The following is a 14,103-nucleotide window of genomic DNA, read 5'->3' as shown; positions in this document are numbered from 1 at the left end:
AGATGAATTTCAGCTGAATGTTTTATTCAAAATCTCGCACTTGCAACATTATCGATTTGGTGCCATTTTTATTAAGTGCAAGTTGCAGTTCTAGACAGAAGTTACTTCTTGCGAAACAACCAACCTGTTCATCAGGCTCCAACCTCGATAACCACATTTTTCTTATTCATCTCACCTAATATTGTTATTCATACAATATTAAATAAAATTTGATATTAGGAGGAGGATTTGTTTAATTTGGTTATGGAATTTTGACTTTGGAAAAAATTGCATGCAATTTCTTGCACGACGTCAAGCTGCCTTAAGAGAAATGTTATTGTCAGAGCCCCCCACCTAAATTTTAAATTATTTCGTTTATTTTTGTGTATCAGAATATTATTTTGTTGGGTATTACTCATTTATTACTGATTTATGCATTGCTAAAATATTTTAAATAAACAAATAAAGATTTAAGGTGAAAGTTGACGTGTTTTACAAACTAAAAAAACGCAAAATTTAAATTGAATTTGAAGTCAAAATAATCCTATTAATCTTTTGCGATTTGTAGACACCCTGTACATCTAATGTCAAATGTAAATAACTGAATATTATTATTTTCGAAAGCACATATTTTTATGAAGTATAACTTTTGTTCTTAAAAAGTTTACCGCATGTTGTCAACTTTTTCAGACATATTGTACGTGAATAAAATTTCGCAAATTAATGTTTGTATTCAATTAATTTTTGCCATGAATAAATAGGATATACAAGTATGGGAAGAATATTAAAAAATTTATTTTTCACGTATATATAAGCTAGGAGCTCAGTCAAGTTATATGTTATTTACATCCAGTTTCTATCTCTAAATGTTCCACCTCTTTAAATTCTAATCACAGGTTTCTCTATGACTTGGCCTTGTATGAGGTGCGTCACATAGGTAAAGAGTCAAAAATTCATCCACTTTCTATTACTTTGCTGTTAAAAAACAAGAATTTATATATATTTATATATATTGAATGAAGCTTGGCCATACGTAAGTTCTGGCAACGTTTTGACACATTCTATGGTCAAATCTTTGTAACATTTTACTTAAAAATGTAAAAAAATGAAATTTCACTTTTGTTTATATGTGGCTAATGACAACATTGATTGTTTTATTCTTTTTGATATATTCCTTGTACATCGGAGGTACTTTTTGCTAAAGTTCACATTCTGTTTTTGTTCCGTTGAGTTTCAATAAGCGAGTTTTAGTTCTCAGTTACTTAGGCACTTATTTAGACTTGCTCTAAGCTCTATTGATAATTTTACAAAACCAGACGTCCACTCAACGACGTGTATGCCCCGTATAATTTTTTCCTCTCGGTTTCCAACTGCATTTATTTCGAGTACTGTCTCAATAAATACTTCCCTATATTTGTTGGGTGTGTAGCCCATTAGCTCATCGATACTACTCCACAACTTTTGTTTATTTTGATTCATCTTTGATTTTTTATTATTTCTCCCATCGAGAGTGGATTTCAGCTGTATGAGATGAAATTTGTGGATAGAAATGTTGACAGCCCTCGTCCACGCATTGCTGGTGTAACCAAACGGCTCCTCTAACAATTTCAATGGAATATCCGGTATCTTTCGGTATTTAGTATCCAGAAACTTTTTTCAGAATTGGAGAAAGAAGTGGTTAGGAGAACAGCGTTTCTAAATCGGAGAATATCTTTAAAACTACGTCATTATCCATTCGAATTCATTGGCAGCATTGGAAAGCTTGGAGATACAATGAAAGTCTCAATCATAAAACTTTCTGTAATAAGTTATTAATTGTATATGAATTCAACTTCAATTCACGAGCCCTTTGGATGTTATTAATGGTATAAATACATTACATAATGTAAATCATTGTTTTTGTTATTAAAAATAATTAAACTATTGCAAAATGAGCACTTAAAATCGAGACATGGTCAATTTTAACTGTTAATAACTAATAATTCCACGTGAACTTGACATTCTTACTCAAATTGTGTGAAATTGTTGTCTTTGAACGTTTCACTGCATATACAGAATGACATTCAGTTCGATAATTGTTATTGTTGGATGTCGGAGGATGTTCTACTTGAATAGCATGCTATTTGTATCTATTATTATTCATATATTTATTTTTATTTCAATCATATAACATATTCGAAGGAAACAAAAGAAAATAACGTTCGCCCTTTTTCAATTTGCAATACATACATACATTTTGTATCTTGTGAGTTTTATCGTCGCTTTTGAGTATTACATTCGATTTCCTTCATTGTAATCTAACTGCCCATTGTTTTTTAATCAATTTTTTGCTAATTATTAGAAAGTCATTCCTTTGAACCATTCTTTGAAAATTCAAACATCGAATCGATGGGCCATCCGCCGTACAGTCCTTTTTTGTCACCCAATGGTTTCTTCTTATTGCCTCAGATCAAAAATAAATTGTGAGGTCAACGTTTTTGTACACCTGAAGAAACGTTTTTACTTTGGAGGTACCTCAATCGGAATGAACAATCGACAATGGACAATTAGTTAAAACGCATGCAAAAAGTGTATCAATATCCAATAATAAATATTTGTTTTTACTTGCCGATCTCAAAACTTAAGTGATAAGTTTGTGAGTCTGCACACAAAAATTTTCTGTAGTATTCTAAACTTTCATCACCACATGAATTTTTTAGGCTCTTACTGTTACTTTTTTATGATGTTACTGTTAACACTACCTTCTATGAGACATTTTTAACAATTTAAATGTTAATTAATGTCTTTTTATTTTATTTGTTGTTTATTGGGACCAACTGACACCATAACTTATCATTACTATGTAGAATAAGAAAATTATTAGTAGAAAAATTGCAGCATGGATCTTTTAATTAACTTCGAAAACAGTAATTACAAACAATATTTTTATATATATATATATAAATCATTGACAAAAATACATGTACATTTGGTTAGATCAACAAACGGCAATTTGTAGCTGCTCAGTGATAACCTCCCCACGTATCACGTGGTGCCAAACTAACTCTACCCCTTTGCCTTTCTTTTTGTTGTCTAATATTGGATTTTTCGATCTTTGTTTGTTGTACAACATTCGAAGAAGTTTCCGGCATCTCAGTGGAATTGAACTTTGGATTGAAGGAAATTTTGCTTCTTGCTCTGGAAGTTGTAGTACTTTCTAATCGACTTTGTTCAAGAGTACTGTCTAATTTCAATTTTCTTAATGAAGTATCCAAAGGTATAGATTCATTTTCATTCGCCACAGCTTCTTGTACTTGTGCCACGTCGATTTCTTCGGCAACAACACTTGCCCAATCAGGTCTCTTCTTCGGCTTCTTTTTCTTGCGTTCCTTGAGATCTTCTTTTTTAGGTGGTTGTAGGGTAGTTTCATTATGAGTTATTCTATCTTCGGCTTCATTAGCGATTATAGACTTCTCCATATCAACATTCAACTGTTGTAAGGTATTCCTCATCTTTTCTTCCTCTTTTTCAAGTTCTGCCGCTTTAGCTTCAGCTGCTTCTGCCGCTTGAGATGCGTTCATTTGTTCCATCTCTTGTTGACGCTTGAGACTGTGTAATCTATTTTGCAGCCGTTTATTTTCTTCAAACATACGTTCTCCTTCATTCCTCAACCATTGCAATCTGTGGTAAAGTTGCTGTCTCTTCAATATATGTTCAACTTCAGGATCTTCTTGTGATTTGGCAGGTATTGGTAATATTTGATTTAAATAATTCTCTCTTGAAATGTAATATTTTTGAAAATCGAATGTTGGAGCCATATCGTATATTTCGTTGATTGCTCGCATCATTCTTTCTATACCAATATCATGCTTTTGCTGGTAGAATTCAACGGTAAGTAATTGGTCGTTTATCAATACGTCACTGATGTCTTGTGTCATTGTCTGATAAATTTTTCGACACATTATTTGAAAATTTTTCATATCCTCAACTAAACATTCTCGTAGTTCATGGCCGTTATCAGAAGTATATGCAGATACTAAGTTGATGAAGTCATGAATAGGAATTGTTTTATCTTTGAGTTCTTTTAAGACTAACCTGATTGCTTTTATATCTTCACCTTCGGGAGCCTGCCTTCTGATTAGCTTTTTCTTCACTTCTTCCCAATCGATTCCTGTTTTGGGTTTTTTGCATACACTAAAAGCGGGTAACGTCCATTCCAGACCTTTTTTCGGTTTTTCTAGGCCTTTTTTTGGCGCAGGTCCAGCAGTTTTCACTCCAGTTGCAGATTTTGCTGTTACCTGACTGCCCCGCTTACTGAACCCAGCCGCAGAACCTCTTTTCGACATTTTCTATTTATAGACATGGACTTATTCTTCTTGCTACACAACAAACCGCTACTACTAAAATTGCTGTCGCGATACTGGCATAGAGACAAACCATATTCTTATATTTATATATATTCTATCGATTCAAATACAGCTGCGTGTAATGAAATAATTACTGGCATTTTAGTTTCGGGCCGAAATGTCAAAAAATATGCATGATTATTTATTTTAATCGGGCTGCCAAAGTTTGAAGCAAACTTTGATTACAAAACAGAAAACAGAGAAGAGCATGCTTTGAGTCTAAATGAGATTTTGAATTTTTTCCAAGTTTCATTTACATTTAAATAACTGTTGTGAAAATATATAAATGAAAAACATGCTGTTCCAAAAATCTATTTAGAAACTATATAACGAAACATTGACAGTATCGATATAAAATTAGAGATGGAAACTATTTGATGGTAAATCAGTTATTATCAAATTAAAGATGTGTCGTTATTTTCAATCGTTTACATTAGAAAATGTATTAGTATTGGAATTTATATATAAACTTCCGTAATGGGTAAAAAATTCGATTATTATTCAATAGTTTCGCCAAATATCTAGTTCATAGTTCTAGTTCATATCATTGAAGCTTCTCAGAAATTGAATTCGAAAAATTGACTGTAGATTGTTTGCTTTGTACCACTTAAACATTTTAAAGTAGCATAAAAATATATACCTAATAATAATACACCTAATCGCTAGCGACGAAACACTGTGGTTCAGATTTTCACTTTAAATACAATAAAGAGCAATAACCAAGAACAAAATCTAAAATTTCATGTACTGTCCATAGATTATAACCAAGTTACGATACGATAGAGAGGATAAAGTTTTTAATGATATCACAAGAAAACTAATAAGATTTATAATATTGAATTATGATCGAAGGTAGAAAGTTTTCGAGAAAATATAAGCGTGAATGGAAATAATCCTAAGAAAAGCGCAAATATAGACACATGGTTTATTCTACCAAGAGAAACATCGAATTTAAGCATATCCTGACGATATTGAACTCAAAAGATATTGCATTCCTAACCAGATCATCAAATAAATGAGAAAAATTATATTAAAGACAAAAAAATAATCAGAAATAGCCATATTAAAATTAACTACAGATATTTATAAAATTTTTAATAAAACCTTCAAGATCTAGTAGTTTAACACACAACGTTTCATGGAAAACGATACAGTTTAATTAATTGCTCAAAAAACCAACCAGGTCAATCTGGGATCCTTTGGTGCCGTTCGTTACCGAAGCTGGCAGGTTACTAGTACCTCCAAGGATAATCATTTATTTCCTAACTGCAACATAAACGTCGTATCTGGTTGTTGTACCATGCAGATACTTTAATGCCGAGAACTCTTCACTGATTGTCAAATCTACAATTCTGATAAAAATTGATAACTGAGCAACATATTGTTACATCGACAGATGCAAAAAGAAAATATAGAATTGGATGAAGCCCTAGGTGAAACTTGTATTATCAAATAACTAATCATAATGTTATTTCATTAATTCTGAAGCTACGCCATCTTCTCCTTTTGATATTTCTGCACTTGATGTATGTTTGTCTGCTAATTTCTTTCTGTACTTGATATTCTATGTCTTCTCCACAAATTTTCATTATAATCATCTCGTTTTTATGATTTTGTTTGTATATATATTATTTTCTCCACATCGTTCTTTTATGGGATTCTCTTTTTTTTCTATCTTCTCCGTGGATGTTCATATTTATTTCTGATAATTATCTCCACCTCAAGGAAATGGTGTTACATGATTGAACTTTCAAAATATTGTAAACTACCTGCATATTATGGTAATTAGGAGTGTTCAATGTAACCAGATCACTTATTCATTTTGATCATTAACATAAACATATATACCATATGTCGTATACTTTTAAATATGTGTTTAAAGTTTACGCTTTATCTTTTTGCTTAGTATCTATTTCAATTCGATAGTTAGCGGCGAAATTTGCTTCTGAAATCGTAATTAACTCAGTAATAAACGCGAGTCGATAATTTTAAATGAGGAACAGGATTTTTTTGATGTATAAAAAATAATAAATGGTTATCATAGAACTGAGGAATTATGTAGAACGCGTTTATCTTATGAATAGAAACAAAAAAAGTGAAAATATTTATCAATTGGAAAGAGTGATCTACAGAATTAGCGAAAGTACTTGTTATGAATAATCTTAAGAATATGCCGATATCAGAATATACCAATAACATAATTATTATTCAATATTTAATGAGGAAATGATTGATATCACAAATGGAATAATATCCGGATTGAATTGTAAAAAAATCTGAGATTGTTTAGTAATTAAAGAATTGCAGTTGTTTATTATTATATTGAAGGTGAACGTACTCTGTTTTAGCAATTATCTTTATTAATTTATGACCCTAAACAAGGCAAGATAATGAAAAATAATATAATATAAATATAATTATAAATATTTTTATATGCGTACAATATACAAATAATTCAGTTCATTTATAATTGAATTATTTTTATCTAATAATTTTATTTTTTGTGGCATTGGTAGCTTCTCTTCTTATACTTCTGTCTTTTAATTTCTACCATGAAAATCGTTATTGTCCGATTCAGATGATAAACTGTCATTTTGACTGTAAATTTTTCAGTTAGATTTCTACGTCCATTATAGGAATGTTCACTGCTAATCTTTTTATTACTAGTTTTTTCTTCTTTCTCGAGAAGTGTGTACGTGTCCCACTCGATCTCCCTCTAATCATTCAGTAACATTTTCATTTTATTTAATTATTAATCTGAAGGTGTCGCACTGATGATCAGATGTCTTAATTTCTCTTAAATATCCGTTTTTTTTTTCGGTAGAATCCATTTCCGTGTTTGTTTCTTTGTTTCCTTCTTCTTTTCTTCCACAGGAAGTCGTCAATTAAACGTTCACTAGAGTCAGTTGTTTCTAGAGCTTTCGAGGGGTCTTCAGCTTCTATTTTTCTGATTTCTTTGTTCTTTTGGATAGTATCTAAATTTGGCACCTGCTTTGCATTTCATACTAAAGTCCACAAGATCGGAAATGGTCGTTCTTTATTTGCAGTTTCATGCTAATTTTTGTTCTTCATTCTTCTCGTAGAGTACGTTTCTGCTTTCTTCTTTTCATTCGCCCCCTACACAGGAAGTCGTGTAATTAACTTTCACTAGAGGCAGTTGTTTCTAGTGCTTTTGAAACGGCTTCTTGGGCTCGTGTTACAGCTCTGGTTCTATTCTAATTTTTATATGAAATACCTCCCCTTAATACTTTTCTCGTTCATTGCTCTGGTATATTTATCGTATAGGTAAAACAAATATTATCTTTAGACTTTGTAACATAACAGATCCTGATCATAATCGCTGCAGAATTCATTTGCCATGTTTTTCATTTAAATAAAACCTTTTGGCAACACGAATATTATTTGTAAGCAATTCTGCATAAGCTTCGACAAGCTAATAATCTCTAGTAGATTGAATTTTCTCTTACAGCTTTTGGTTGTCTTCTTCTTGTTTTTTCGTAACGATTACTCCTGTTGAAGGTTTTTTTTTCGTAGTTTTGTAGTTTTGAGGCCCCATGACTAGCATTCCTACTTCTTTTGTGTATAATTTCTATTCTATCATTCTTTATGCTGAACTTTTGCTCTGTAGTTTGAGTTTTCCTTTTTCAGTATCAATTTTATGTTCAGTGGCCATTTCTTTTCGCAAATCTACTGGTATTGGCTATTATAGTATATAAAAGATCGGAGGTTATTCAATTTTAAGTATATCAATGTCGAAGAAATCAAAATCATTGTCAAGTACAAATTGATTTATTAAAATTTCGTGTGTGGATAAAAAACTGTAATCAAAGTAAATCATCTTCATATCGAGCCAATTATTTCTTATTAAAACCGATTTAAAAAAATTGTTCATTGAAATATTTTAGTGTATTCCCAAAACTTAATTTTACTGCTATTAACAAGCAGTATCAATTTGATTCTAACTGTGTTGTAGAAACTAATTATTTTAATCAAAATTTCCATTTGTTATAGTTGAACTTTTCATCGTTCCGATAAAAGATGATTATGAATCAATAATGATGTTGCATAACTTAGTGCTCAATAAATAACAGAGAGATTGTCGAAGAATTCACCACAGCACTTTGTCAAGGTTAATTCCAATAAGATCTAGTAAAAGTCATTTAATTACAATTTGAATATCGCAGACTCATCTAGCACGTTTCTATATTCCTAAAAAATATAACGTTTTATGTAGACATCTAATGCTGAAGAGTCTAGCCTGCATAATTAACTAATGAACACATCGAAAAGACCTAAAGTCAACATAAAATCAATATAAATTCTAATGAATCTCGTCATCCTTTTTATTATTCAAATTTTTCGCTATAAAAAATCTTTCGTATCTTGTACAAGAATTTGTGTGAATTTCTTGAGAAGTTGAACTAAAAATTATGGCGCTGCGAATGGGATTTACCTATACAATAATAAAAGAATGTCACTTAGTCGAAATTTGCTTTACAACTGTAAATAACTTCTCATCTATTCCTCCCTTATTTTTTTTTCACCCTTCATATCGAAGTATTACATTTAAACGTGCTTTTGTTAGTTTCAATGTAAACTTTGTACAAATATTGATAACAACGGAAAAATTTTATCAAAATATTCATTCATATGCATAAAAGCAAAAAATGTAGATATACGTAAGAACGCAGTTCCAAATAATATGAAGATGCAACCATCAACACATATGAACATATGATGGGTTTAATTTTGGTTTTGGGATTTATAGTTGGAGAATTCATTTCAACTTTCGTTTCAAATATGATCATTACAAGCCGAGTTAACAAAAGTCAAAATCTGCTATTTACTGATAGAATACTAGTAATTTTGAGTTCGTGAACGATTTTTTTGGTAGTTGAATCCAAGAATTCAAAGTACCTGGAAAGTTAGACACTGGAAAGCTTTCAAAAGTTCTTACAAAAGTGTTCTTGACATTAAAATGTTATTTGTCAGCTTATTCTCAACACAGATCTCTCGAAAGAAATTATTTTTTTTTCACATTTTAGCATACAATGTCGACATAAAATGATGATTATTCCCATGATCTGGATTTTTTCTTCCTGTTTCTTCCCATAATAGGTTGTTTCTGTTTAATTCTTAGATTATTTTGACATAATTTACGATTAAAAGGTTATTTTGTATCTATTAATTTCAGAGTTTGATATCTACATTTTATAAAATCTATTCGCAAATGTCTATATACTTCTTTTTATCAATGAAAGTATCATATTATATAACAAGCAATCACTCCTCTTGAAACTTGTTTAAACGTAGTGAGATGCAATTGAAAGTTATATTATTTTCTTTTGGTCTAGTCTATTATTAAACTAGTCAGAAATCGGAAACGGTAACGTACATTATTATGGTAAATGGGAGGTACTGTCGTGTAAGGAACCAATTAATTACAGTGGGTTGATAATCGTGCAAAAATGCTGAGCTTAATAAGGTTACTGCCATAGACGTAATGAACACCTTGCTGGCAGGATTTTATAAGGATTGTATTTGTTTAATTGGAATTACATTGCAGTTGATGTCGCCTAAATCATTACAAACATGATTATAATTGAATTAGAAACGAGACGATTTTTTGTCGCATACTCTATCCAACAATCAAAATTAAAACTCGATTTCTGCAGATTTGATTATCCATAAAAAGTAACTGATTTAAATTTTTTATTTCACGTGTCGGCTACAATCCTTAAAATAACTTTTTACCTAGTGAATGCGATGTGGACATGGCAACATATTCATTTCGCAATGAGGGTGGATTTATCCGCATCATTTTGGCCTATGAGCGGAACGTACTACTCACAACGCGTTTTTGGCAACCGACAACACAGTTTGACGAGAATGGTCCCAGAAGTACCTGGCCTGAACTAGAGATGGCGGTATTTGCTTGTAAAATACAACAATATTAGAAAGTACACAATCTGTACAACATATTTTTCAATTTTGAAGACGCTACGTTATATATTATTTATTTGACAGCCATCAATAGTGAACGTTTCCGGTGAATTTGTAAACATTTGTCTCTGTTATACTTTTATTTGAAAGGCGTTAGCTCAACCAATATAAAAGCTGAACTAGATTCTACTTTGGGTGAGACTCCTGCTTCGTTATCAATTGGGTAGAAGAGTTTAAACGAGGCCGTACGACCTACGAAGACCAGCATTGCAGTGGTCGACTAAATGAGGTAATAACTCCAGAAAATCCACAAAGCGGTACTGGATGACCGCCGACTGAAAGTGCGCGAGCTAATAGACATAGTAGACATTTCAAAAAGTGCGGTACATCGGATATTAACTGAAAGTTTGAACATGCAAAAGCTGTGCGCACGTTTGCTCTCAATGGAACAGAAACATTGTTAGGAAGATGTTTCCATCGAGTGTTTGGCAGAAATAAAGCGGAATTTTTGTTCCGCCTGAATTAATATCTCTATTAAGTATCTATTTGAGTTTTGAAATCTATGAATTTAATGTTTTTACAAGAAATAACTCTCATTTTAAAACCGCTGCTAATTATGATGAATACTTAAGTATTCGAAAGCTCGGAATATATTAAAGTTAGTACACTTTGGTGTTTAATTTTGCCACATTCTTACTACGAAATCTTTGATATAGAAATATGCGTTGATAATTCCAACTTCTCTAAATGTTTAATTATGAATTATCAGCTTGAAGTTGTTGATAAAATATCAATGCTAGATGCCATAGAAAGCAGTCAAAGCTATACATTCAGAAATAAAAGCTAATGATAATATCTCTCTGAAAAATATTCATTGGTAGCTTTCAATAATAATGAAATAGATTTTTCATTACAAATTGAATAGACACTTCTGGTCATTGAAATAGCATAAAAGTTTGAGAAATGTTTTTGCAGTTTTTTAGTTGTGTGATTTTGTTTACCAATATTGAACTATCAGGTGAGTATTAACAAAAAAAATTTCATTATACGATTATTATGAACCCTTTTAGTGCAGCCATCTTCCAATTTGAAGACATGTCGTCTGTGAATCGACGCCAAAAAAAATAATGGTAAGAGCGGCTACTGTTATGTTACTTATGTTACTTAGCGGGTAGACCAATTTTCAAAATTAGTTCAGTGTGTTTTGAGAAGTTTTGGGAAGCGTCTCCGTGTGTTTGAGAGAATAGTTATACAAGAATATGTCCGGGCTGTCAAAGCGCGTCCGTTTAGATGATCCGAATTACGAAGAGTTTTTGCAGAAATGGTATCAGGAGGATTTTAGTGATACTAGTGATATAGACGATGTCTCCGACGATTATCGTATAGAATCTGAACACGATACAAGTTCAGAGCAAAGTGCTGATGAAGATGTTGAAACTGATGGAATGCTTCAAGAAAGTCCCTCAGCTTACTTTTATGGCAAGAATCGCCCATCATCTAAGACTCGAAAACATAATATTGTCATAAAAATTCCAACATTGACTGTCAAATCACGAAGTTTGGGTTACACAGCGGATCCTCTTTCAGTTTGGGGTTTATTATTTAGCGAAAATATTTTAGAACACATTATGAAATGGACTACTAAAAAACTTAGTACAATGCGTATGCACTACAAAGTACAGAATAAAATCGATCTCAGAGACGTTGATATTGTTGAGTTGAAAGCATTTTTAGATCTATATGATATGATTATTTTAGATAATCAATAGATAATTAAGTTTGTTCATTTTGAATAAAAAATAAAGCCTTTTAAAGTATTTTATTTATTTATTTTCGCCAGCTAAAAAATTTAGTCTAGCAGACGACACCTCTCTGTTCATGCAACAAAGCTGACATGTCTCTGGTTAAGGGGTAATGACAGTTTTTTGAATTTCAGTTAACTGAAGAAGCATTAAGTACACTTCAACTGAACTCAAATTGAAAAGTATACATTGTACAAGCGGTAGAAGTTGCTAAATTCTTTACTTTAACAAAAAAAAAAGAACAGTAAATATAAGATTCGTTATTAAAGACAATAATTTGTGTTTTTTTTTATTTAATATAACGTTTATTGTATTTAATAGATATTAATTTATGTTGAGTTAAGTATCGTATAATTATTGAATATTTCTGAAGCAATAGCAAATTTTTCATAAAATTAATAACCTCGATACTCAACTGAGTAAATCGGTGAATATATTATATAAACAAATTAATGCAACTATCCTCCGATCCACAATAATTTAATAACCGTTATTAATTGATTTGATATCATGTTCTGGTTCAAAGTGAGATCAAATATGAAATATAAACGTAGTAAAACAGTAATAAATTATGGGACAACTTGTAATTAAATAAAATTGACTATATATAAATCCTCTAAATACAATGGCCGAATTAATTAACACGTAAGTGTTGATAATTTGATAATGATGGTAAACAGTTTAAAAAAACATGAAATAACGTTTTGGAAACATTATTATCCATCTAAAATTGAATAAATTCCATTATTCGCAATCTCATGTGACTGCGTACACCAATCTGAGCGCGAATCACTTGTTTGTGACATACTATTAAAAAGTATAGCCACGTGTCCTTTTTTCTATCATTTTAGCTATTGATTCAATGATAACGTCTGTTAATTTCATTATTCTGTATTCACGTGACATTCCCTTCACTCTCCTTAGGAACCTCATCTCTATCGCTTGGATTCCTTTCAATTCTGCGACATTTTGGTTTTCTGTTTTACTTATGAATGATCTTTGAAAGTAAATTATACAATTTGAATGCATTAGTTATTTTATTTCCGCATCGGTTGATTCTTTTCTGTATATTGCAAGATTTTCCACGTGACGTAGATAAGTTTTACTGAAAACTTTAAATTTTTTGTGTCATTTCAAGTCACAATTTTTGTTAATGAAACCCGGATATGCACATGATATCATACAAACTTTCCGTTTCTCGGTCAAATATCTTGATTCTAATTTGGTATATGCTAGAAGTTTGGGATACTTGGAAATATCTTTTAGCATGGAATATTCACACCATAAACTATAATTCAGCGGATTTTTCGTGAAAGTATGGTTTCTGAAATTGCAGTGGTCCCATTTCTTGAAGTATTGACGATTCATTGAATTCATACAAACTTTTCATTCATCAGTCATAAGTTTATAAACTAATTCGGCATCAATTCTTCCCAACTGCAAATTATCTGCTAAAATTGTTTGCATAGTCCTTTCGTACGAGGTTTCAGGCTCTTCACTAAGCTCTTTAATAGAAAATCACCAGCTCCAACGAAAATTTTGTCTAAATCCTCATCTGTTCCTTATTCTTAACAATTTCCTATCTTTAAATTTCATGAGAGTCTTGGACACTTTCGAAAACTCAATGTTATGAGTGGTTCATCATCAATGTTTCATGAAAGTTGCTATTCAACGTGTTTCTGTTTCAGCTCATCTCGTATGTATAGAAGCATCACGATGACACATCTTCAAGGTTAAATTAAACTTTATATCTGTTAATTGTTAAAAAAATTATTACCAAAAGAACTAGAAATTGCATTTTATAAAATCTGTAGGATGTGCTTCTGTGTGTCTTTTATTAATTTTGCTAATTTTCACATTATCCTTGACCTTTTCGTCTGAAATATTTCCTAGGTGGTTATTACAAATTCTGCTTTAAACGTAAAACATTAGATTCACAACAGTCAACACTTATATAGTTGCATAAAACACAATTATGTAAATAACTATTATTT

The 14,103-nt window shown here is 31.2% G+C and overlaps 2 protein-coding genes across 2 annotated transcripts in view; both read right to left on the bottom strand.

Annotated features, from left to right (window-relative positions):
- LOC130900144 (uncharacterized) overlaps window positions 1-14,103 on the bottom strand; it is a 55,318-nt gene that overhangs the window by 15,248 nt on the left and 25,967 nt on the right. The gene's annotated exons all lie outside the window — the stretch shown is intronic.
- On the bottom strand, window positions 2,851-5,854 carry LOC130900143 (uncharacterized). The gene has a single exon (XM_057810535.1). It carries the CDS (start codon window positions 4,302-4,304, stop codon window positions 2,982-2,984), a length of 1,323 nt encoding a protein of 440 aa, XP_057666518.1. The 5' UTR covers window positions 4,305-5,854; the 3' UTR covers window positions 2,851-2,981.

The sequence above is a fragment of the Diorhabda carinulata genome, chromosome 12 (genome assembly GCF_026250575.1).
Source record: "Diorhabda carinulata isolate Delta chromosome 12, icDioCari1.1, whole genome shotgun sequence".
Lineage (NCBI taxonomy): Eukaryota > Metazoa > Arthropoda > Insecta > Coleoptera > Chrysomelidae > Diorhabda > Diorhabda carinulata.
Note: the sequence above shows the minus strand (reverse complement) of the source record. Positions and strands in the feature narration are given on the sequence as shown.